The sequence below is a fragment of the Panthera tigris genome, chromosome A1, assembly GCF_018350195.1.
Source record: "Panthera tigris isolate Pti1 chromosome A1, P.tigris_Pti1_mat1.1, whole genome shotgun sequence".
Taxonomy (NCBI): Eukaryota; Metazoa; Chordata; class Mammalia; order Carnivora; family Felidae; genus Panthera; species Panthera tigris.
In genome coordinates, this window is record NC_056660.1 from 110,597,635 (window position 1) to 110,624,841 (window position 27,207).

General features: G+C 38.4%; 1 protein-coding gene across 24 annotated transcripts in view; it reads right to left on the minus strand.

The window, feature by feature from the left end:
• CDKL3 (cyclin dependent kinase like 3) overlaps positions 1-27,207 on the minus strand; it is a 99,922-nt gene that overhangs the window by 72,128 nt on the left and 587 nt on the right. For 3 of the 24 annotated variants that reach the window (XM_042984141.1, XM_042984156.1, XM_042984148.1), the window contains exons 1-5: positions 25,372-25,399; positions 24,607-24,789; positions 20,105-20,299; positions 6,916-7,094; positions 124-236 (exon numbers count right to left, since the gene is read on the minus strand). In XM_042984141.1, the coding sequence (XP_042840075.1) occupies positions 124-236; positions 6,916-7,094; positions 20,105-20,299; positions 24,607-24,789; positions 25,372-25,374 (673 nt within the window). In that variant the 5' untranslated portion in view covers positions 25,375-25,399. The other 21 variants (XM_042984044.1, XM_042984040.1, XM_042984127.1 and 18 more) reach the window with 17 other exon arrangements.

The following is a 27,207-nucleotide window of genomic DNA, read 5'->3' on the forward strand; positions in this document are numbered from 1 at the left end:
CCATCTACCAAAACAATATGCTTCCCTGTTCTTATAAAGAAAAAACTGAATGTGAATATCAAGCAGATGTGATCTGGCAATATCTATTTCAGGCATTTAACAGTATATTTCAGTAGTACCTACCTACTTTTAAAACAATTTTATGAAGTAAATCCAAATCAGAGCTGCTAGGAAGATAGGGATTTCCAGTGGCCATCTCAATGATCATACAACCTAAAGCCCAGATATCTACAGGTCTGAAACAACAAGAATAAATTGTTTTTTCATGGAGAAATACATACCTTTTCTAAAAAAATTTTTAAATAAAGTTGCAGCCAAAGAAAAAAGAATAGTTAAGTGGTATCACTTATAAATTTTCACCTTAGAATCATAACCCAACTTTAGGATATATATAAACATTATCACATTTTATTAATAATATTAAATAGCTTATATTTAAATCACATGAGAAGCCATGTAGTAGTCCAGATGAAAAGTAACTATAATTCTAAAATTGTTTCAAATACTTATATAAGGACATTATGATAAATGGTTTATTAATTAGAATAATTGAATACCAAAATCATCTTGTTTTTTAAGGAATATAAAAAATCTTAAATATTTTACCATTTACATTTACTTATCTTAAGGTGTTGTGAGTCATTCATAATTCCAACATTTTCCCAATTAATCAGTTTTTCTTTTAAGTTTACTTATTTATTTTGAGCAAGTGAGTGCAAGCAGGGGGATGGGGCAGAGACAGAGAGAGAATCCCAAGCAGGGACTAGGGGCTCCATCCCACAAACTGTCATGACCTGAGCTAAGATCAAGAGTTGGACATTTAACCAACTGAGCCACCCAGGCGCCCCCAACATAATCAGTTTTTAAAAGATAGTTTATATTACTAAGACTTTTAAACAGATAAAAAGCAGCCCTATCTCACATTCAGAAGAAATGTAAACACTACAGTGAGGAGGTACTTGGGTGGCTCAGTTGGCTAAGTGTCCTACTTCAGCTCAGGTCATGATTCGAGCCCTGCATCGGGCTCTGTGCTGACAGCTCAGAGCCTGGAGCCTGCTTTGGATTCTGTGTCTCCCTCTCTTGCTCTGCCCCTCCTCCACTCATGCTCTGTCTCTCTCTCTCTGTCTCAAAACTAAAAAAAAAATAATAATAAAAATTTTTAAAAAACGCTACAGTAAGATATATCTTTCTCTAACCCAACTGATAAAAATTATAAGATTCAGTAACTGCTGTATTGGTGAAGCTATGGAAAATGAATACTCCCATGTACTGTTTTGGGAGTGTAAACTATACTTATTTGAAGGGAAAATTGGCAAAAGTTATCAAAATAAAAAATGTACATACTTTTGGGGCACCTGGGTGGCTCAGCTGGTTAAGCAACTCACTCTCAATTTTGGCTCAGGTGTTGATTGCATGGTTGTGAGATCAAGCCCTGCATTGAGCTCTGCACTGGGCATGGAGTCTACTTGAGATTCTCATTCTCCTTCTACCCGCCCCCCCCCCAACTCCTGCTCATTCTCTCTCTCTCTCCCCTTCTCAAAAAAAGAAAAAAAAATGTACATACTTTTGACCAACTTTATTCCTAGGAATTTATCCAAAGATCTGCCCACCCTTGAACACAAAGATAAATGATAAAAGATAAATAATAAGCACTATTTGTGGTAGGAAAAAAAAAATGGAAACAACCTAAACATCCATCAACAGAAGAAAGGCTATGTAAAATTTTGTATAATACACAACAAAATATTATTCACCTGTTTAAAAAGATAAGGTATGTGATAATATAAAGTGATTCTGGGGGCGCCTGGGTGGCGCAGTCGGCTAAGCGTCCGACTTCAGCCAGGTCACGATCTCGCGGTCCGTGAGTTCGAGCCCCGCGTCAGGCTCTGGGCTGATGGCTCAGAGCCTGGAGCCTGTTTCCGATTCTGTGTCTCCCTCTCTCTCTGCCCCTCCCCCGTTCATGCTCTGTCTCTCTCTGTGCCAAAAATAAATAAAAAACGTTGAAAAAAAAAAAAAATAAAATAAAATAAAGTGATTCTGGGGTGCCTGGGTGGCTCAGTCAGTTAAGCATCCGACTATATATTTCAGCTTAGGTCATGATCTCACAACTCATGGAATCAACCCCTGAGCCACTGCTTGGGATTCTCTCTCCTCTCTCTGCCCTTCCCCCTGCTCATATGCTTGCTCGCTCGCTCTCTCTCAAAATGAATATTTAAAAAAAATTTTTATAAAAATTAAACAAAAATAAAGTGATCTCCAGGAGGGGCCCCCGAGTGGCTCAGGGGAAAGAGCATGCAACTCTTCATCTCAGGGTCATGACTTCAAGCCCCATGCTGGGTGAACAGATTACTTAAATAAATAAATATTTAAAAAAAAATTTTTAAGTGATCTCCAAGATAAACTCTCAAGTGAAAAAAGCAAAATTCAGTAAAGAAATCCTGGAAGATCTATATAAATGGAGAAATATTGTATATTCATGAATAGGAAGACTCAATATTGTCAAAATGTCAGTTCTTCCCAACTTGATCTATAGATTCGGTACAATCCCAGTCAAAATCCATTTTGGATACCAACAAACTGATTCTAAAGTTTATATTGTTGGGATACTTGGGTGGCTCAGTCAGCTGAGCCTCCAACTTCAGCTCAGGTCATTATCTCGTGGTTCGTGAGTTCGAGCCCCATGTTAGGCTCTGTGCTGACAGCTCAGAGACTGAAGCCTGCTTTGGATTCTATGTCTCCCTCTCTCTCTGCCCCTCTGCCACTCACGCATGCGTGTTCTCTGTCTCTCTCTCTCTCTTTCTCAAAAATAAATAAATATTTAAAAAATTTAAGTAATATTTAAATTTATATTGTTTATACATAGTTTAAAAAGAGACACCATGCTCAAAATTGAGTCACTTGTGCTAAGCCCACATCACCAAACTGAAGCTTAATACTTAACTTAATTTGCTTCAACTTATCCCAGAAATGGGATATTAAACTAGTCAGTCTGGAATTACCTGATCAGCACTCCTGAGTGTTGCCTGAGTTTCTGCCAGACAGAACCCTGCCATTCTCTAAAGGAAGGTGAAAAATAATCTGTTCTTTACTAGTAACTTCCTTGCCTTGCCCTCTTTTGCCTATGTAAGTCTTTCTATTTTGTACAGCCCTTTGGTGTGCCTTTCCATCTGCTAGATGGAATGCTGCCTGATTCACAAATTGTTGAATAGAGCCATTGAGATTTTTTTAAATGTTTTTTTTAATTTATTCTTGAGAGAGAGAGAGAGAGAGACAGAGCATGAGCGAGGGAGGGGCACAGAGACAGCGGAATCCAAAGCAGGCTCCAGGCTCTGAGCTATTAGCACAGAGCCTGACGCAGGGCTTGAACTCACAAGCGGTGATATCATGACCTGAGCCAAAGTCAGATGCTCAACCGACTGAGCCACACAGGCACTCCGAGCCATTAAGATCTTTAACTTTTACTCAGCTGAATTTTGGTTTTTAACAATATGGTAAGGCAATAGACCAGAAGAGCCAACACAGTGTTGAAGAAGAACAAAGTCAGAGGAAAGATACCCCTTAACTTCAAGACATATTATAAAGCTACAATAATCAAAACACTGGTATTGGTGAAAGAATAAACAGATGAATAGAACAGAATAGAGTCCAGAACTAGACTCACAAGAATAACTAAACTTTGACAGAGGAGAAAAGACGATTTAAACTGACAAAGGAGAAAGGACAATCCAGTAGAGAAAGGAAAATCTTCAACAAATGATACTAGAAAAACTAGGCATCCGTATATGGGGGGAAAAAAGAAGCTAGACACAGATCTTAACATTTTCACAAAATTAACTCAGAATGGATCACAGATATAAAAATTATATACAAAACTATAAAACTTCTAGACAATAATATAGGAAAAAATCTAGATGATCTTGGGTTAGGTGATGAGTGTTTTTTTTTTTAAGATTTTTTAAATGTTTTTTATTATTTTTGAGAAAGAGAGATATAGCATGACCGGGGGGGAGGGGAAGGGGGGCAAAGAGAGAGGGAGACACAGAATCCAAAGCAGTCTCCAGTCTCCAAGCTGTCAGCACAGAGCCCGATGTGGAACTTGAACTCAGGACTGTGAGATCATGACCTGATCTGAAGTCAGACGCTTAACCAACTGAGCCACCCAAGGTGTCCCTGAACTGTATAATTTAAATGGGTGAATTTTATGGTATGTGACTCATATCTCAAAAAAATTGTTGTAACAAAAGTGTAGATTAAACTAAGTAGACGCACTTATGGAAGTAGATAAAACTATAAAGAAATACGAGGAACTGAATATAATAAAAATCAACAGGATAGTTACTTTTGGGATAAGGGAGAGTGATAAAATTGGAACAGGGAACATGGAGGGCCTTCAGGGGGGCAGAAAAATTCTATTTTTTTATTCAAGTGTAATTAATATATATTAGTTTCAAGTGTATAATGTGATTCAACAATCCTATACACTATACACTACTCACTGCTCATCATAAGTGTTTCTTAATCCCCTTCACCTATTTCAACCAACCCTTAACTCCAAAATTCTATTTTTTGATCTGTTGCTAAGACTGTACATTTGTTGTGCTGGATTTTTTGTATCTCTGTGTTGTTTCACAATAAAACGATTTTTTTTTTAAAGATGCACTAGTAAATTTATTTCAGACATAACGTGAAGTCCCATAGAAGCCAAATTTACCATGTACAAGTCACCAATTTTGGCTCTGTGGAATACAAGAGATTATACCTGTTCTCAAGGAACTTATCTTTCAGCAGGAAGCATTTTTTTTTTAATTTTTTTAACGTTTATTTATTTTTGAGACAGAGAGAGACAGAGCATGAACGGGGGAGGGGCAGAGAGAGAGGGAGGCACAAAATCCGAACCAGGCTCCAGGCTCTGAGCTATCAGCCCAGAGCCCGACGCGGGGCTTGAACTCACGGACCTCGAGATCGTGACCTGAGTCGAAGTCGGACGCTTAACCAACTGAGCCACCCAGGCGCCCCAGGAAGCATTTTTTTTTTAAAAAAAGCTAGAACTAGATCATATTAGTATTAACTGGCACAAAATTTACACACAATGAACAAGAAGATTTAGAAGGGGATATGATTTGGGGGCAAGGGTTAGGAATAGCAGGTGCATGAGAAAAGGAATTTAAGATATCATGAAGAGAGGGTAAAACTGGGACACAAATCTTATGGGGCTACGCTTATTGAGTATTTATTATATTTTAATCTTTTTCATTCATTTAGTCATTTGATTCTCACCACAAACCTATGAAGCTTGTCCTATTATTATTTCCATTATACAGATAAAGTAACTGAGGCACAGAGATGGTGTACGTAGGGATCAGTGGGAAGTATAGTTGAAAAGGTACTTAGGGGTGCCTGGGTGGCTCAGTCAGGTTAAGTGTCCGACTTCGGCTCTTGTCATGATATCACAGTTTGTGAGTATGAGCCCCACGTCAGGCTCTGTGCTGCCAGCTCAGAGCCTAGAGCCTGCTTCAGATTCTGTGTCTTCCTCTCTCTCTGCCCTTCCGCAGCTGTGCTCTGTCTCTCTCTCTCTCTCTCAAAAATAAATAAACATTAAAACAAATTTTTTTTAAAGAAAAGGTACTCAGGAATGACCTTGGGCCAGTTAGTTTACCTGTGCTTTATATCCTTTTATTTTAAATGGGGATGATGAGGAGGATGGGCAAAATGGGTGAAGGGTAGTAGGAGATACAGACTTCCAGTTACAAAATGATTAAGTCACAGGAATAAAAGGCACAGCATAAGGAATATAGTCAATAGATATTATGATAGTATTTTAAGGTGACAAATGGTAGTTACATTTGTACTGAGCATAGCATAATGTAAACAGATATTGAATTGTTGTATTGTACACCTCAAACTAATGTAGTATTGTGTGTCAACTATTTTCTTTCTTTTTTTTTTTTTAAGATTTTATTTTAAGTAATGTCTACACCCAACACGGGACTTGAACTCACAACCCTGGGATCAAAAGTCACATGGTCCACAGGCTGAGCTAGCCAGATACCCTTCAACTATAGTCAAATAAAAAATATTTTAAATAAAATACCCATATTATCATTTATAAAAATTTTAAAAAATAAAATAAAACAAAATGGGGATGATAACAGCAGCACCTTATCACAGAGTCATTGAGGAAATAAAATTGTTTAATGCATGTAAAGCATTTAGAACAGTTCCTGGCCACGAAGTAAATACTCATTAAAGTTAGATATTATTGTAAAAACAGAATAATGATTTCTAGAAAAGGTGTTTGAGAATTATCCATGCCCCCCACCCCACCGCCAGTTCTTGTATTAAGTTGGACTACTTGGTCCCTTTATGCACATCAAGATTTGTTATTTATATATTAGATTGCCATTTCATGTACTGTTTCTACTGTTTCACAAAAGACTGAGATAATGCTACTTTCTAAAGTATCTAGAACAGCACAATCTAAAAATTGTTTGCCAGACTTTGTAAACAGGGTGCCATATTCTGGAAAATAGGAAACTTGGCAGTTCCTATGGTAATGCCAGCAGAGCAAGGTAAATGATTTTGAAATCTTTGCAGAATGTAGAGGTTAAAGAGAAACAGACGTCACTCTGCCATGGTGGGGGCACAGCTTAAAGTAAGCACGGATACAACCTGAGGGATGTCAGCACAGGTCACCTGGGGTTGGGGCCACTCAGCAGCAGAGGGCAAGCGTGGTAACACCATTATCTAGCAGGGCAGGTGCCTACAGGGTCTGTCTGTTCTTTTTAGAGGCATCCCTTTCTTATCTCCAACCCAGAAGCAGAAAGCAGAGGGTGTCAATAGTAGGGGTGACAGACACACAAAGGGAAAAAAAGAGATGGCCAGGAAAGGCCAGACAGGATCCCAAAATATACGTACTTTCCATAAGAGGTATCTTTTAATACTAATTCTGGAGCTCTATACCAGCGTGTGGCCACATAGTCCGTATAAATGTCCCCAGGAGCTGCTAGAGTTCGTGCAAAACCAAAATCACAGAGCTTAGTAATTCCTGACTGGGATACTAAAATATTCTCAGGTTTTATATCTCGATGAATGATCTAAAAAACAAACAGAAGATGCAATACATTAAAATGAGAATTCATTATCTAGAGGATCACTCAAAAATTATACAGAGATAATCTAGCTAATTAAGACAGTAAAGCTATTTTCTTACCGCAGGCAAAGGATTAACTGCACAATGCAAAAGCTAAGTAAGTACACATTTTAAATTCTTGTCATCTCAAAATGAAATGAAGCCAAGAAAACAGATATAATACTAAAAAGGAAAATCACATTCTTAAAAAGAAAGGTAATCAAAAGAACATAATGAAAAACAGGTTAACTTTCCTTTAACACTGTGCCATTCTAGATACAACTGCCCCTTCTCTCATTCCTTCACAGCTAAACCTCTTGAAGACATTATCTTTACTAAGTCTTTTTTTTTCTCATCACTCATTTATTCCTTAAAGTAATATAACCTTAAAGTATATAAAGTAATATAATATAAAGTAACATAACCTTAAAGTAATAATATAATATTCCTTAAAGTAATAATTCCTTATATGAGGAATATAAAATATTCCTTAATGTCATTTGTTCCCACATTCTATCAGACTGCCCCAATATGTATCTTACTTGACATATTAGAGTAAAAATGTTGCCAACTAATCCTCCCTTCCTGATTTCTGGGACCTAAAATTCTCCCAGTCCCTTCCATTTCTTTCGCAGTTCCTCTTTCTCTATTTGTCTCTTAAATGTAGGATTCTGGTCTCAGGCTTTCTTTTCTCACACATCCTGTTCCCTGGGCAATGACATCTACTCATTGGTTTTTTTACCACTTTCGTCACCTATCATGGAGACACCATATTCTCTTGGCTTTCTTCCCACCTCTTGGCTGCTCCATCTCAATCTCATCTACACTTCTAGCTTTAGTAACAATACACTGATAATTTCCAAATTCTATCTCTAACCAAGATACGTCTCCTGATTTCCACAAGGATTGGAAGTCCACAAGAAGTCTGACAAGGCTGACCCACACACAGCTCAAACTTAGCAAATCCAAAACTGAATGCTTCATTTTCTCCCCAAAACCTATGTTTTCAACAGTCCTTTAGTTCCATGGATGGAAAAAACATTGACCCCATATCTCAAGCCAGAAACCAAAATATTTTTCTCCTTCAGCTCCAATATATATTTTTGTCGCTAGTTCAAGTCCCCTCAACTCTCTCACCAAAATTACTACATTGCCAAATGGTCTCCCTGAATTCATTCTGATCCCCTCCAATCCACTGTCACAGTACTATTTTATTTTATTTTATTTTATTTTATTTTATTTTATTTTACTTTAGAGAGAGAGATCATGAGCAGGGGAGAGGAGCAGAGGGGTAAGGAAGGAGAGAGGGAGAGAGAGAGAGGGAGATTGAGAGAGAGAGAGAGGGAGAGAGAATCTCAAGCAGGCTCTATGCTGTGTGGGGCTTGAACCCACGACCCTGGGAACATGACCTGAGCCCAAATCAAGAGTCAGACACTCAACCAACTAAGCCATCCAACTGCCCTCAGAGTACTATTTTAAAATCACATGTGTGGGCACCAAGCTGGCTCAGTTGGAAGAACATGTGATTCTTGATCTCAGGGTCATGGGTTCGAGCCCCACGCTGGGTGTAGTAATTACTAAAAAAAATAAACTTAAAAAAAATTACATGTGTGATCATGTCACTTCTCTGCTTAACATTCAACAAGGATTTCCCATCCCATAGAACAAATTTGAAACTCCTTAAAATGGCTTATAATGCCTTCTAGAATTTGGCCCTCACTTCCCTAGCCTATACAATATTCGTTTCCTAAGTTTCCAAGGTTTGTTTCATCTCTATGCACTTGCTGATGCTGTTCCAATTGCCAAGAACGCTTTGCCTGGCCACCTATTTCCTTAGGTCATAGCTTATATATTTATATTAGTAATATAAATTTATGTTAGTATTTAAGTAATCTCTACACCCAACCTGGGGCTTGAACTTACAACCCCAAGATTAAGAGTCACAGACTCCACTGACTGAGCCAGCCAAGTGCCCCTATTTAATGGTATTCTTTATTTCAATTTCTGATTGTTGATTGCCAACATGTGTTCTCACATCATTCTGTACTTCCCCCATTACATTATTTGTCATGCTATTTATTAATTGCCTGTTTACTTGTTTGTAACTCCCACTAGACTATAAACGCCATGAGGGCAAGATTTCTGTTATTTAAGATATATCCCCAGTGACCAGTACAGTGCCTAAAACAAAGGAAGCATTTAAAAATTTTATGAATGAAGCATATTCTCATCACTAACAAAGTATCATAGCACAAGTGAAAATATCTCAGTGACAGAAATCTGGCATCTTTCCTTGTTTATACAACTTACTGCTATAAGTGTTTGGGATTGGCTCTTGTTCTGACTCAGTTTCCCTCCATAAGTGGCCAAAACATTAACTTGGGGTAATGAGACACCTTAAATGTACCATATATAAAACTATATTAATCCTTTTTTTAAGTTTGTTTATTAGTGGGGGGGGGAGGGGCAGAGAGAGAGGGAAAGACAGAATCCAAAGCAGGCTCCATGCTCTCGGCGCAAAGCCCCACACGGGGCTCAGTCTCACCAACTGTAAGATCATGACCTGACTGAAATTAAGAGTCAGACGCTTAACTGACTGAGCCACCCAGGCACCCCTATATTAATCCTTTTTTATTTCTACAACTTTTATTGAATGAGTAGTATATGCTAGGCATTATGCCAAGATCTAAGGATATAACATGAGCAAAAGCCGACATGGAAAAGCACATTAAGATACCACTTCACTATTCTGCCCACCAGGTATCTATCACTTTCCTCCTCAATCTTTTAAAAACGAGGCAGAAAGATGCACTCAGTTGATACGCTTGTATTTTCATTCTATTCAACAACTAAAACCATGACAACATGTGGAATTTTGTTATCCTTGAGAACCAAGCACACTCTAAATCCCAACTTGTAAAACCTGTGTTTGACTAGATCCTCCTTGGCCTTCTACTATCACACTGTGACCTCTATAAACACAGTATTTCCTTCAACTTGTTTAGGTCTTCTTTAATTTCTCTCAATGTTTAGTAATTTTCAGGTTATAGTTCTTATACATCTTTTGTCAGACTCTCCCTAAGTATTTCGTATTTTTGAAGCTGTTTAATGGCATTTTTTTAAGATTTTATTTTTAAGTAATCTCTACACCCAACCTGGGGCTTGAATTTACAACCCCAAGATCAAGAGTCACAGGCTCCACTGACTGAGCCAGCCAGGTGCCCCTATTTAATGGTATTCTTTATTTCAATTTCTGATTGTTGATTGCCAACATATAGAAATACAATTAATTTTGGTATATAAATCTTATATCCCATAACTGTGATAAATTTACAAATTAGTTCTGTTAATTTTATTGTAGATTCCATAGGGTTTTCTATGTAGATGATCATATCACTTGTAAATAAAGACAATTTTACTTCTCAAAAAAATAAGGCACCATTTCACACCCACTAGAATAGCCACAATTAAAATGACAAAAAACAAGTATTGGGGAGGAAGTATATTGTTGGTGGGGATGTAAAATGATACAGCCACTTTGGAAAACAGTATGGCAGTTTCTTTCTTTCTTTCTTTCTTTTTTTTTTTTTTTTGAGTTTCTTTAAAAAGTTAAAACATAAAACCTATGATGCATGTGGTATTTTTTTACGTAAGCTCTACACCCAACATGGGACTTGAACTCATTACCCCCAAGAGCAAGAGTCACATGCTCTACTGTTGGAGCCAGCCAGTCACTTCTACCCATATAGTATTCTTAACTTGACTTATTTTACTTCTTTCTCCCTAGTTCCTGGTAGTTTGGTAAACCAACAGTCCCCCAAATCATGGGGAAAACCAGAAGCCTAGCAGCTCCCAGAGAAAGAAGGACAGTGTCTTATCTCCTCCAAAGCCCCTTTCCCAGGTAGCTGTCATTATTCGATCTGACAAATCACTGAAAAATCCCACTAGAAGCCTTCCATCTATTTGATTGAAAGTAGAGCTTGCCCAGTGCAAAAAGCCTTTCTCCTGGGGCCTTGGTCAGAAATAATTAGCACACCATAATTAGAACACTATCAAGAAAGCAAAAAGACAACACATAGAAAATATTTGCAAATTCCACCTCTGATAAGCACCTAGTATCCAAAATATATAAAATACAACTCAACAATAAAAAGACAAATAAGCTAGTAAAGCGGGCACCTGGGTGGTCCAATCGGTTGAGTGTCTGATTTTGGCTCCAGTTGTGATCTCATGATTCGTGAGCTCAAACCCCACATTGGGCTCACTGCTGTCAGATGAGCCCACCTCAGATTCTCTGTCCCCCCCGCCCTGTCCCTCCCCTGCTCGTACTCTCTCTCTCAAAAATAAACATTAAAAAAATGTTTAAAAAATAATAAAAATTAGTAAAGGACCCGAATAGACATTTCTTCAAAGAAGATATGCAAATAAGAATTTGCCAGTTCTGAATGTTTCATTTTAATGGAATTTATGCTGTGTGGTTTTTTACATCTCAATTTCTTCATTTAACGTGAAGTTTCAAGGAGCTTTCATGGTGTAGCACATATCAGTACTTAATTCCTTTTTATGGCTGAATATATTTCACCATATGGATATTCCTCGTTTGTTTATCCATTCATCAGCTTGATACATATTTGAGTTGTTTCCACTTTTTAGGTATTATGAATAATGCTGCTATGAATATTCTTGTGCAAGTTTTTATGTGAACACATGTTTTCCATTCTATTGTGTAGATACCTAGGAGGAGAATTGTTAGGTCACATGATAGTTCTTTATTTAACCTTTGGAGGAATTGCCAAACTGTTTTCCATACCATCTGCACCATTTTATACCACCACCAACAGCGTATAAAGGTTCCAATTTCTCTACTTCCTTGCCAAAATTTGTCATTGTCTGCTTTTTAAATTACAGCCAGCCTGGTGGGTGTGAAGTGACTTCTCATTGTAATTTCGATTTGTATTTTCATAATGACTAATGATATTGAGCACATTTCATGTGCTATCAGCCATTTATATAGCTTTGAAAAATGTTAAATTGGGTTATCTTTTTATACTTGAGTTGTATTTTCCATATCCTGGATATTTATCAGATATATGATTTGCAAATATTTTCTCCCTTTCCTGTGAACTTTTTACTTTCTTTTCTTTTTTTTTTTTTTAAATGTTTGTTTACTTTTGAGCATGTGCACATGCAAGGAGGGGACGGGATCTGAAGTGGGCTCTGTGCTGACAGCACAGAGCTGAATGTGGAGCTTGAACTCATGACCCGTGAGATCATAATCTGAACCCAAGTCAGATGATTAACTGACTGAGCCACCCACGAGCCCCTGAACTTTTTATTTTCTTGATAGTGCCCTTTGATGCGCCAGGGTTTTAATTTTGATGAAATCCAATTTATTATTTTTTCGATTGCTTTCGCTTTTGATGTCATATGTAAAGAACTATTGCCTAGGGGCGCCTGGCTGGCTCAGAGGGCAGAGCATGCAGCTCTTGGTTCACACATCACATTGGATGGAGAGATTACTTAATAATAAATCTTAAAAAAAAAAAGTATCGACTAATAAATGGTCACACAGATTTTCACCTACATTTTCTTGTAAGACTTTTATAGTTTTACCTCTTATACTTAAGTCTTTGATAAATTTTGAGTTAGTTTTTGTACATAGTGTGAACTATCAGACCTAGAATTCAAACAAGGAGTTTGCTTCTCCTTTACTTTGTGGTGGAATGTACCAGAACTACATAAAATTCCATACTGAAGTCTGATTTATCACCTGAAACTAATATTACCCTGTATGCTAAATGGAATTTAAAGAAATTTAAAAAGAATTTTAAAACGTAAAGACTTTTATTTATATATTTTTTCAAGTGTTTATTTATTTATTTTGAGATTGAGAGACTGACCGGGGGAGGGGCAGAGACAGAGGGAGGGAGAGAATCTCAAGGAGGCTCTGCTCTGTCAGTGCAGAGCCCAGCATGGGGCTCAAACTCATGAACTGTGAGATTGTGGCTTGAGCCAAAAACAAGACTGAGCCACCCAGGCGCCCCAATGGAACTTTTTTTTTCAATGTCTATTTTTTTTAAATGTTTTATTAATTTTTGAGACAGAGAGAGACAGAGCATGAGCAGGGGAGGGGCAGAGAGAGAGGGAGACACAGAATCCGAAGCAGGCTCCAGGCTCTGAGCTGTCAGCACAGAGCCCGACGCGGGGCTCAAACCCACAAACTGTGAGATCGCGACCTGAGCGGAAGTCAGACACTTCACCGACTGAGCCACCCAGGCGCCCCATCAATGTCTATTTTTGGGAGAGAGAACAAGTGGGCAAGGGGAAGGGGGGGAAACAGAGGATCTAAAGAGGCTCTGAGCTAACAGCAGGGAGCCCAATGTGGGGCTTGAACCCATGAACTGTGAGATCATGAACTGAGCTGAAGTTGGATGCTTAACCGACTGAGCTACCCAGGCACCCGCTCCTCCAAAAAAGATTTTTAAAAATCTGATTGATTTATTTATTGTTTTTTTATTAAAAACATTTTTTTAATCTTTATTTTTGAGAGAAAGAGAGAGAGAGTGAGTGGGGGAGAGACAGAGAGAGAGGGAGACACAGAATCTGAAGCAGGCTCCAGGCTCTGGGCTGTCAGCACAGAGCCAGATGCAGGGCTTGAACTCACGAACTGCGAGATCATGACCTGAGCTGAAGTTGGACGCTTAACCAACTAAGCCACTCAGGTACCCCTGATTTATTTATTTATTTAATGTTTTATTTATTTTTGAGAGAGAGACAGAGTGTGAGCGTAGGAAGGGCAGAGAGAGGGAGACAGAATCCAAAGCAGGCTCCAGGTTCTGAACTGTCAGCACAGAACCTGACACAGGGCTTGAACCATGAACCATGAGATCATGACCTGAGATGAAGTTGGATGCTTAACCAACTGAGCCACCCAGGTACCCCTAAAAATCTGATTATAATACTTCTGTTTATACAGTCGTGTGTGCTTAAATGTTAACACTCATCTGAAGAGAGAGTTCTAATTTCCCTATCATCTAACAGCCTCAGAAAACCCGATTTTAAGTCACCCAGAACTTCAATTAAATAAAATTTCCAGTTGGATGTTATACAATTAAATGCTAATGTGCATATGAAAAAATAAACTAGTAGTTTCCAGAAAAAGGCTGAATAGGATGTCTGAGGTAGACCAAAAGACTGGGGATTCCCTTATGCCCTAAAAACCAAATGGAATCCTTGACTGAATCCTGATCTTAATAAATCACTTTAAAAGACATTTAGGAACAATTAGCTACATTTTAATATAAATTTGGTATTAGATGATGTTAAGGAATTATTTTTAATTGTGTAGATGTAATCATGATTCTGAAGTTACACAGGAAAATTTGCTTTTTTAAAGAGATAGATAGTGATGTATTTAGAAATAAAATGTCAGGGTACCAATAATTTAAAATACTTCAGAAAACAAAATAGATGAAGCTCACGTAGCAAAATATTGTTAAAACATATTACATATTAAAATGTTAAAAATAACATTACTCAAATAATAACAATTTCTTATTTGGAAGACTAGGAGTTTAAAATCCAAAGCAGAGTTAAGAAAACTATGCAGGGGCGCCTGAGTGGCTCAGTCAGGTTAAGTGTCTGACTTTGGCTCAGGTCATGATCTCGCAGTTTGTGAGTTCCAGCCCCCCATTAGAGTTGCTGCTGTCAGCCTGTCAGCACAGAGCCCGCTTCAAATCCTCTGTCCCCCTCTCTCTCTCTGCCCCTCCCCAACTTATGCTCTCTCTCTCTCAAAAAATAAACAAAACAATCCTTAAAAATTAAAAAAAAGAAAAAAACTATGCAAAAGTGGCCTAAATTTAGGAAAGCAGGACTTTGTGGAGTAGGAGGTGAGGTGGGGCTAAGAAAGATTGACAGTGCTTAGGTATTAGTCAAAATTATTTATAATTCATAAAGGTTACTGAAAACCGAATAAAATTTAAGAAGCTCCATATGGGTAGGAGCTAAGTCTTTTACTCAAGGTTCCATCCTCAACTCCCACTACAATCAATGATTGTTACTGGAAGATGCTCAATAAATATTTATTGAATAAATGGATGAGGGGACAAATAACCATGTCTTCCCCATAAGGGCCAAATGTTTGCATTTACACTTTGCTTCCAAAATGGTTTCAAAGAAACTTTTTTTTTTTCAGGATTCCCAAAACTTTATTCATTTAGAATTAACAAGCTGTTCACATATCACTTAATATTGTTTCACAAGCTTGTAGGACATGGATTATCTTTGAGGAATTATTTGATTTGCATGAAGTTTACAACTTTGTGCACAGTATGGTATTTTCCCTGCAAGTAAATAATAAGCAGTCTGAATTATCACATGAATTCTAAAACTTTGAGGGTTTTTTTTAATTATTATAATGAAATACTAGCATGGTGAGATGTAATGTTTACAGTTTTAATCTGTCAGACCCATTTCCTCTAAAATAATTAGCTGAAATTATATGACATCACACTCGCTTCCATTAAAGCCAGACACAGGCAACTCTCATTTGTGTGTTTGATAGTGGGCGACCAGTGGTGCATGTCACCACGAACAGCACATAATCTCATGCTACATTGTTTGGGTATTTTATAATATATTTTCAAAAATTTTTATTCAAATATAAATTGACACACAGTATTACATTTGTTTCAGGTATAAGAGGCTTATACTATTAAGCAGATCAAAATTTTAAATTATAAAAACAACCAGAATGAAAAAGATAATTAACTAGTTACTGCAACTGAACAGTAAATTTTTATTTAAGCTGCCTAAAAGCCAATATAGAAAGCATATTTTCTATATTCTATAAAAAGAAAGTAAACGAGTACTTCTGGAGATAAAAAGCCTTTACTGGTACTGAACTATATCTGACTTCATAAATTCTTATTAAAACTAACATGGGGGATGCCTGCGTGGCTCAGTCAGTTGAGCATCCTACTCTTGATTTCGGCTCGGATCATGACCTCACAGTTTGTGAGATTGAGCCCCATGTCAGGCTTCCGTGCTGACAGCGCAGAGCCTGCTTGGGATTCTCTCTCTCTGTCTCTCCCTGCCCCTGCCCGTGCTCTTTCTCTCTCTCAAAATAAATAAACATTACAAAAAAAAGTAACATGGGGTATCACAGTAGATAATATCTCAGACATTTCAGTTATATAAAAAACCACTCAACTGAAATTTGGAGATACTAGGAAAATAAAGTTTTCCTTTAAGTTTTCCTTTCCTTTTTGTCAACATGAAGATAACCTTATATCAAGGCCAGAATCCAGATATCCAGATAATAAGCATAATAATATTCTAATGAGCCTCTTCACTCATGGCTGCCTTAATTCTCAAGGGTTACTAATTTTACAATATTCTGTGAGGTGAGAGACATGCATAATTTTACTTCAGGTCCTAGGTAAGACAAAGAGAATAAAAGAATTTAGGTGCTTCTGTCCAGGCCTTTTTCTCTGCTGCTCCAACAACTCTATGGGTATTCTTCCATACTTGGTACTGAGGACTTTTTCTTTCTGTTCCTTGGAGAATAATCCATCCTTACCTCTTCAACCAAAGTCTCTAAGAGGAAGATTCCCAAATCCCAAAATACCCAGTTCTGACAACTTCCTAGAAAGACCATGTTAAATAATTGGTCAACCACTATTTTTACTTAGAAATTCTGTCTTTTAAAATATACAATATTTCTAAAAGCAATTCCCTCTTCTAAATAAAACCAGTGACTGTCAATGGTACCAAAATTCTTCTGCTCTCAAATTAAAAACCTTGTAATTATCTTTGATTTCTCATTTTATTCACATCCCTCTCATATCTACTTAGTCCCCACATCTTATAATTTCTTTTTGTTTTTTGTTTTGTTTTGTTTTGTTTTGTTTTTGAGAGAGAGCAAGTACACACAGGGGAGGGGCAGAGAGAAAGGGAGAGAGAGAATCCCAAAAGGAGTCAGTACTGACAGTGCAAAGCCCAACGCAGGCCTTGATCTCACAACCTTTGAGATCATGACCTGAGCTGAAAATCAAGGGTAGGATGCTAAACCAACCAAGCCACCCAGGCGCTCCTCATTTCTCTTTTGAAGTCTCCATTCTCTCCCTTTGCCATCCCTCCTCTACCTATTCCAAGCCCTTACCATTTCATATCTGGATTATCACAACAGCCTCTCACCTGATCTGCTTCTACCCATACTTATCCTCTACACTTGCCAAAATAAGCTTAGGTTTTATTTTCATCCTGTTACAGCCAGGCTCAAAAACCTTCCATAGTTTCCCAGTATCCCCGGAAAAAGTCCAAACTCTTTGAGGATGAATCTCAGGACTCTGGAAACCTCTCCGCAGGGCACCTGTGCAATCTTATCACCCTTTACCTAGTCTATGCAAAGCTCACTTATCACCACTCTCTGAGTTCCCTGCTCAGGCCTGCCACTATTCTCACAGCCACACCCCATCTGAATTTATTTTTTCTTCTATTCCAGTGAAATCCTAGCTACAATTCCAAGTTCGACTTACTTTAGTTTTACTTCCTCTTTGAAGTCCTCCACACAGAGTATAGCACATAGTGGTCTCTCCCTTAATTCAAGAAACATTTTATTTATTTATTTATTTATTTATTTATTTATTTATTTATTTATATTTATTTATTTTTAAATTTTTTTTTAACGTTTATTTATTTTTGAGACAGAGAGAAACAGAGCATGAACGGGGGAGGGGCAGAGAGAGAGGGAGACAGAATCGGAAGCAGGCTCCAGGCTCTGAACCCTCAGCCCAGAGCCCGACACGGGGCTCGAACTCACGGACTGTGAAATCGTGACCTGAGTTGAAGTTGGACGCTTAACCAACTGAGCCACCCAGGCGCCCCACAAGAAACATTTTAAATAGATAAAGCACTGTAGGTACACAGATAACACAACTATTCCTGACTCCTTACCAGCAGTACTTATTAAGCGCTTAAAATATGCTTGACACAGTGCTCAATACTTTATACATACTACCTAATGTCAACCTTTACAAAAAATCTGTGATGTACTACTATAGTATCATTTTATTTTCATTTTTTAATTTTTTTTTTAATTTTTTTTAACGTTTATTCATTTTTGAGAGACACAGAGACAGCGTGTGAATGGGGGAAAGGTAGAGAGAGAGGGAAACACAGAATCCAAAGCAGGATCCAGGCTCCCAGCTGTCAGCACAGAGCCCGATGTGGGGCCCGAACCCACGAACTGTGAGATCATGACCTGAGCCGAAGCCGGACACTCAACCGACTGAGCCACCCAGGCAACCCTACAATATCATTTTATAGATGAGGAGGATGAGACTCAGAGAGGTTAGATAACTTTCCTGGGACCAGAGAGTAATGGTGCTGCCACCTGTCACTTGTGCACTACTGCAGTGAGCTGTGAACTTCACAAGTTGTGTTGTTATCCATAGCAGAAAAACCTAGGATAGTCTGATTCCACAGACTGTGCTCTTAACTATTACATTATACTGCCTTCCCAAGGATCCAGCTGGCAAGGAAATTACAATCTGAATTCTAGTTGCTATCACAACCACATTTTTCTTTTTTTTAATTTTTTTAACATTTATTTATTTTTGAGACAGAGAGAGACAGAGCATGAACGGGGGGGGGGGGGCAAAGAGAGAGGGAGACACAGAATCGGAAGCAGGCTCCAGGCTCTGAGCCATCAGCCGAGAGCCCGATGCGGGGCTCGAACTCGGACCGCGAGATCGTGACCTGAGCTGAAGTTGGACGCTTAACCGACTGAGCCACCCAGGCGCCCCACAACCACATTTTTCAAAACCATAAAGTGAAATACACTATTAGCAAGACAGATAATTAGAAATTAAGATATCCAAGAAAGCCTAGGATATATAGATGCTATATCATTTACTAATAAAACTATTTACTAATAAAACTATTCTTACTGAATATATCTATCTAACTTTCCAGAAAGTAGAGCTCAAGTTGGGAACAAAAAACTCCACAAAAACCTGCTGAGCTCAGGGCTCCTGGGTGGCTCAGTCAGTTGAGTGTCAGACTCTTGGTTTCGGCTCAGGTTGTGATCTCAGGGTTTGTGAGATCGATCCCACATTGGGCTCTGTGCTGACACTTGTCGAGCCTCGTTGGGATTCTCTCTCTCTCTCCCTCTCTCTCTGCCCTTCCCCTGCTTGTGCTATCTCTGTCTGTCTCAAAATAAATAGATCAACAACAACAAAACCTGCTGAGCTAAACACTTACTCGGCAATGCTAAAGGCAACATTAAAAATCAGAACAAGTGAGGGGTGCCTGGGTGGCCCAGTCAGTTAAACGTCCTACTTCAGCTCGGGTCATGATCCCGTGGTCTATGAGTTCAAGCGCCACATCAGGCTCTGTGCTGACAGCTCAGAGCCTGGAGCCTGCTTCAGATTCTGTGTTTCCCTCTCTCTCTGCCCCTCCCCAACTCATGCTCTGTCTCTCTCTCAATAATAAATAAAAGTTAAAAAAATTTTTTAAATCAGAACAATTGATCTTCTTTCCTGTCTTAATTTTTTCATGTTAAACAAGGCTCCATACCTCTTAGCCACTTTATTTTTTCTTTCTTTCCCTAAAGGTATTGACATTCATTTGCCATTACACTGTCCTAGTTTCCAGTTCCTATCTCCAAACATCCCTTCATTTGAGCCAGCCCAACATTTTAATGTACTTTCCACAATAAAAGGTGCCCCAATTGACTGTTGATTCTTCCTTATGAAATTACTGATACTTCAGTATTCCAACTTGGTTTGCCCTATTGTTATAGTTATAGCTTTATTACTGTGTAGTCAATATGTTTTACAATTCTGTAACTAAATTTTAAGGTAGTGACCCCAATTCAATTAATATTGTACAGGAAAATAAATTTTAAATCTTCATAAAGGGCATTTATGATTCATATACAGCCTATAGTTTGGCTTACTCTGAAGCACTTACATTATTATTGTGAAGATATTCAATTGCCCGAAGGATCTGGAACAGGTATTTTCTAAGTCGTTTACTCTCCAGTCCGTGACAATAATGTTGTAACTCATCTAATACTGTGTGGTCAATAAATTCAAACACCAAATGAATTTTCTTTTTCTGTCTAAAAACTTCAATCAGATTGACCAGGTTTTCATGATGAAATTGCTATTGACAAAAGAAACAGATTTTTAATAAATTATTATGTGCACAATAATTTGTACATATAACACTTATATAATTTTAAAGTTTATTTATTTTGAGAGAGAACATGCATACATGTAAGGGATGGGCAGAAAGGGAGGGAGAGACAGAATCCCAAGCAGGCTCTGTGCTGTCAGCAGGGATTGATCCCACAAACCATGAAATCATGACCATAGCTGAAATCAAGAGTCAGATGTTTAAACAGCTGAGCTACCCAAGTGCCCCAAGATCTATGTAATTTTAAAAAGCAAAAATATTCTTAGCTTCTTTTACTCCATGCATTTCAATAGAAAATTTTCAACTTATTTGCTTACGTTCCTATTTTCTAAAATGCTAAACTTGGGGCACCTGTCTGGTTCAGTTGGAAAAATATGCAACTCTTGATCTCGCAGTCTTGAGTTTGAGCCCCACGTTAGGTGTACAGATTACTCAAAAAATAAACTTAAAAAAAATTCTAAACTATTTCATAATTAATACATATAAAACAAGGGGAAATGTACTGCCTTACTTGAGGTTGGCATTTGATTGCTTACTAAAATCACTTGGTTAGTGTACTATAATACAACTTGGTATTATCCTTTAACCTGGTTTATAGTTAAATTTAATATCTGAAATTTAAAATGTTCTTACATCTTTGGGCGCCTGGGTGGCTCAGTTGGTTAAGCATATGACTTCAGCTCAGGTCATGATCTCACAGTTTGTGAGTTCGAACCCTGCATCGGGCTCTGTGCTGACAGCTCAGAGCCTGGAGCCTGCTTCGGATTCTGTGTCTCCCTCTCTCTCTGTCCCTCCCCTGCTCTGTGTGTGTGTGTGTATGTGTGTGTGTGTATGTGTGTGTGTGTGTCTCAAGAATAAACATTAAAAAAAATTTTTTTTAATTTTTTTTTTAACGTTTATTTATTTTTGAGACAGAGAGAGACAGAGCATGAACAGGGGAGGGTCAGAGAGAGGGAGACACAGAATCTGAAACAGGCTCCAGGCTCTGAGCTGTCAGCAAAGAGCCTGACGCGGGGCTTGAACTCACGGACCGCGAGATCATGACCTGAGCCGAAATCGGCCGCTTAACCGACTGAGCCACCCAGGCGCCCCTAAAAAAAATTTTTTTTAATAAAATGTTCTTACATTTTCAAGCGAGCATGGATTTCAGTGCCATTCAGTACATGATATGAATTTTAAGAAATTATTTTATTAGTTTGATCCTAAAGTCTCAAAAGTAAACATAAGTTCCAAGTGGACAGTATAAATTAATAATACTATAACAAGAGCATCAAAATATCTAGAACCCTTTCAGATATGTGAAAAAACAATTTATAGCTATAGGAACTTTATAAAAATATACCATTGTTTGTGGATACCTTTTTGTTCACTGTCTGTAGTATTCTATTAAGCAATAAAACATCTTTTTAAACTAGTAACACTGTTAAAATAACTTCCAAAGAGTAAAAATGGCATGTACCAGCCTAGAAAACAAATCAGGCTCCATATTTTATGCTGCTTATTTTAGTTTTTAACACGCTGAATTATTACCAAATATTCTCAAATATTTAACATTTTCAAATTACCAAAAACATTTATTCATTTCGCTAAAAACTGAGAGGTACAGGAGCTCCTGAGCAGACTCTTGATTTCTCAGGTCATGATCTCAGTTTCATGAGATCTAGTTCCACATCGTGCTCTGTGCTGACAGTGCATGGAGACTGCTTCTGATTCTCTCTCTCCCTCTCTCTCTCTGCCCTTCCCTGCTCACGCTTGCTCTCTTTCAAAATAAATAAATAAACTTAAAAAAATTTAATTGAGATGTATATTTTCAATGTTAGATTCATTAGAAAACTATGCTTTTATGAAAAAATATTTGCCTTTATTCTAATGGCACAATATCAATTTTTCGACTTATCTGTACTAAGACCTAAGTCCTTAAAATATGACCAAGAGAAAAACATGCCAGAATATAATGCCAGATTCCCTTCCTATTTTTGTTCCCAATTTCCCTGATTGGCAAGATGCCAAAATGCTGCAGTGACAGCATGCTGGCAGTATCAAGAACAATTGACTGGTTTTGGACACTACTCTACTAACCCTTCAACTAAGGAAAATTACTGTTTCCCTGTCCAGTCTTTATTTTAAAGGCAAAAGCAACAAAGAGTTAATGTGAATTAATAAGCACCATGGAAGATCCACCCAGGGTAAGGAATCAGGTGTTTTCTCAGATAAACCATGAAACTCCTATAAATGCTCCAATGTCACTTTTCAAATTGTTTACTTTTGTCTTCCTTCATAATCAGATAACTTTTCTACAGATATTATCACTAATTATTCTAACTGTAATTTATTCAACAAAATTCTAGAAGATAAAAATTTAATTCAAATAAATAAATCACTATGGCAATCTTTTTAGACTAAAAATGTGAAATAATCCAAGAACTCTCTCTTGTTGGATTAGATCAAACAAAAACTTCTGTAAGAAATAAGCCAATGAATAAAAAATTTTTTGAAAAAAAAATAAGCCAATAGACTATGTTGTGAAAGTCATAAACCTTAAAACATCTAGACAAATTCCAATAAATAAAATATATAGATTTAAAATTTTTTTAATCACTAGTTTTGTACCCAATCCCCAAAGAATGATAATCCTCCTTTCTTCACACTCCTGAGTTCTTCCCCCTGGGTTGACCTGTCATACCCACACAAAATTCTATCTTATGCCCCCATCTCTAAAAGCACACTAGTCATTTTTACTTGAATATATTCCTGTCACCTCAAATTCAACATTTCTAAAAGTGAACTACTTCCCAGACCATTTCTTTTTTGGGTCTTTCATATTTCCATCAATGATAACAGTCACTGAACTTCAATTCTTTTTTTCTCCTCCCTTTGTTTCCTTCTACATCCTTTCATGTCTTTTCTTTTTGAAATGTATTCTATTTTAACTTTACTTTTCTCACTTTAAATTCAAATTGCTGCAATCCAGCAAGGGCTCTCATGATATTTACCAGGATTCTTGAATTAAATTTATGAGATCTCGCTATTTTTACTCAGTCTTCCAATCTATTCTAAAAAATAGTGCTAGATTAATTATTTTGAATTCAAAATATTCCACCTCTTACAAAATCAAGTTTTGTCCTTTTTTTGTGTGTGTGAAATGACATCAGTTTTTTTTTTTTTTTTTAATGTTTTGGTGGGGTTTTTTTGTTTGTTTTGTTTTGTTTTGTTTTGTTTTGTTTTGTTTTGAGACAGAGAGAGACAGAGCATGCACGGGAGAGGGTCAGAGAGAGGGAGACAGAATCTGAAGCAGACTCCAGGCTCTGAGCTGTCAGCACAGAGCCCAACGTGGGGCTCGAACTCACGGACCACGAGATCATGACCTGAGCCAAAGTCGGACACTTAACCGACTGAGCCACCCAGGCGCCCCAAGTTTTGTCCATTTAAGAAAAGACTTGGGGCACCTGGATGGCTCAGTGGATTGAGTGTCCAACTCTTGATACTGGCCCAGGTCATGATCTCATGGTTGTGAGATGGAGCCCTGCATCAGGCTCTGTGCTGAGTGTGGAGCCTGCTTGGGATTCTCTCTCTCTCTCTCTGCCCTTCCCTTGCTCTCTCTCAAAATAAATAAACATTTAAATAATTTTTAAAAAGACAAGACTTTAAAACCTAACTCCTGTTTACTTCTCTAATATCACCTCTTTCTACTTCTTTACAAAAAAACTCTACAGGCAAAAGTATCTGGTCTCTCCTCAGAACTACTTGGGCATCTCTGAGTTTATGTTGTTTCCTAATGTGGAATAAATTAGTTTCTCTCTCCTGCCTAAATTCTGTACATGCTTTAAGGCCAAATTCATGTTCTATTTCCTCCAAGAAAATTTCTCTACCCAACTGGCCTTTATTATAAGCCACTTTCTATTCAGTATGGTTTTCAAGTGCGCTCCCATCTTTCTGATTAAATAGTAAAAAGTTCTGAAAAGGAGGTACTGCATTATAATCTCAGCATCTGGCAAAATGCCTTTCACAAAGCAGATATTTTTACTAATTATTATACCTGCATATTTCTGAACAAACATTTCACCATATTTGGCATAACTTTTGTTACATTATACAGAAGCATATATATCTTGTATTGCTATAAAATTTCAGAATACACACAATAAGGTAGGGTACCACATTTTATGCCTACTATATGTCTTAATATATGTGTTAAATAAAATATTCCTTTTATAATTTTTTACTATATAACAATTCCTCTTTGACTTAAAGCAACCAAGGTAAAAGAAACAAACCTTTAAAAACTTTATTTCTCTCGTTGCAATTTTGTTGACAGATTTTTCTGGTTTCTCATAAAATACCTTAATGGCCACTATCTGCCCAGTATCCTTATGTTTACATTTCATGACTGTTCCATAACTTCCCTCTCCCACTTTTCCGAGAGTTTCATACATTTCCATTTTCAAACCTGGATTCTTCTTCATGAAAAGAAAGAAAGAAAATGTTAAGCATTTGTACTTTTATTTATTCAAGCTGCGCAATGCATTTCCACAATAAACCCGTATTTTAAAATACCTAAACATAAAAAAATATTAATCTTTTCCACAGACTCTTGTTTGTCTTTGGGACTCTGCCACCTGCAGACAGTAGGGTGTCCTTGTGGGGCTCCAGCCTCACCAGAACTTAGAGATCTTCCTGCTCTCTCGGTCATTCCCATGAACACTAAGATTGAAGATTCCCTCACCACATGTCACCCATCAGGAGTGGGGTCCGCACACTTCCTGTCATGCGCCCGTCAGGTACGGGGGTTCCCAAAATACTGCAGTCGCCTACAGGTCAGACACCGGACCCAAGAAAACCTCAGCCCCACCCGCTCCTCAAACCAGACACCCGGACCAGTGTCGCGCCCTTCTTCCCGAAGTCGACCTCATCCAGTCAACCACCGACGTCTCAGCCCATTTTGTAATGCCGCCAGCCAGGTTCCGCGCACACCCAGCGGGTCAACTAGACACTGACCCTACTTATCTCGCCTGCCCAGCTAAATCCCGGCAGGCCATTACCATGGCAACGATGCAGCTGGCCTCACGCCCCGGGCTCTACTGCGCAAGACCGGAACATCGGCCCGACCCCCACCCGACCCGGAAGAGCAAATGAGGCGAGGTGAAAGCGCTCAGTGAAAGCTTGCGTGGGGTGGGGTGGGAAGTTTATGGATTGAGACCAACTCACAAGGTTGGTTTTGAGTTGAGAGCGGGAGGACCCCCATTTTGACAGCACCCAGGGTCTTCACGTCTTCTAAGGAAGGGCCACAGAGGCGCCAGCTTGCCCGACCAGCTCTTAGATGCCTCCGGGCCAACGAACACCTGCCGCTGGTGCTGGGTCCTAAAAGGATACCTGGTGTCATTAAGCGGAGTCATCTTGTAAAACAAGTCTTTCCAAGGAAGTCTTGTGTAATTACAGTGGTCTAAGTTACCTAGTTACGTTAAATTGCGTAGACCTCAGTTCGACCTCAGCCATTGACATACATCCTTAAAACGCAGTTAAGATGGTTCAAGAACGTTTCTTGAACACATATGCTTAAAAAAATTTTTTTAATGTTAATTTATTTTTGAAGGAGAGCAAGCGTGAGCAGGGAGAGGGGCAGAGAGAAAGGAAGATAGAGAATCTGAGGCAGGCTCCAGGCTCTGAGCTGTCAGCACAGGGCCTGATGCAGAGCTCAAACTCACGGACTGCGAGATCATTACCTGAGGCCAGTCGGATGCCCAACTGACTGAGCCACCCAAGCGCCCCTTTTGAATTTTTTTTGAACTCGTACTCCTTCTTTTTAAAAACGCCCTCTTGGGGCGCCTGGGTGGCTCAGTCGGTTGAGCGTCCGACTTCGGCTTAGGTCACGATCTCGCGGTCCGTGGGTTCGAGCCCCGCTTCGGGCTCTAGGCTGATGGCTTCGAGCCTGGAGCCTGCTTCCGATTCTGTGTCTCCCTCTCTCTCTGCCCCTCCCCCGTTCATGCTCTGTCTCAAAAATAAATTAAAAAAAAAAAAGTTAAAAAAAATAAAAACGCCCTCTTTGGGAAAACAAGTAATTCAAAATTGGATAGACCTACCAAAATTGCTTGACATATAAGGGGACAGCAAGAGGAAAAAAAAAGTTATTTAATTGCTTAAGAACTAGGCATTGGGTTCTGCTGGCCTGCCAGCCTCCATAAACTGTCAATTTCCATAACAGTTATACATTGCTAGATAAATGACATAACAGGGATTTTTTTGCAGTTTATCCTGAGCATTTTCCTGCATGTAATCCTACCTATATGTCTTCATCTTTAGCTTTGGGGAGAATTATATATCAGGAAGACAAACAATATTCAGCTTTTGACTTACAGAATCACATGTGTGAATGCATAGTAGAACCTATCAAGAGTTAGGCCTGTCTGCCTTGATCGCCAAGGCAGTTATAAAAACAAAAGATAAAATTCACTGTTTCAAGAAAAGGAGGTAGCAAGACAGTGGGTGCAATTAACCTTTTCTGGTTCCATGGAACTACTGGCAACTTCATGCAATACTTCCATTCTGCTTTGGGCTGAACAATTAACCCAAAGGGTTATACAGTGCTGAGAGTCCTGCAGACCTTTATTGGCCCTGAGGCCAGGCATTAAAGGAACTAGAGGGAGGGAAATGTCAGAATCCCCAAGGATCAACACCTCCTGAGCTCCCTGATGGGCAACAATTCAGGCCCATTTGCACCTTATTTGCTGGTGTACAAAACCTGAAACCAGTTATCCAGGTTAGATTTATAACCCCCCCACCCATGTCTGCAAAATTTCTTCTTCACATCTGAGTCATATTTTTAGGCTTTCTTGACAACCAATCACACTTGGAAGTGCTCTCTTGAGATCTCCTCTCCA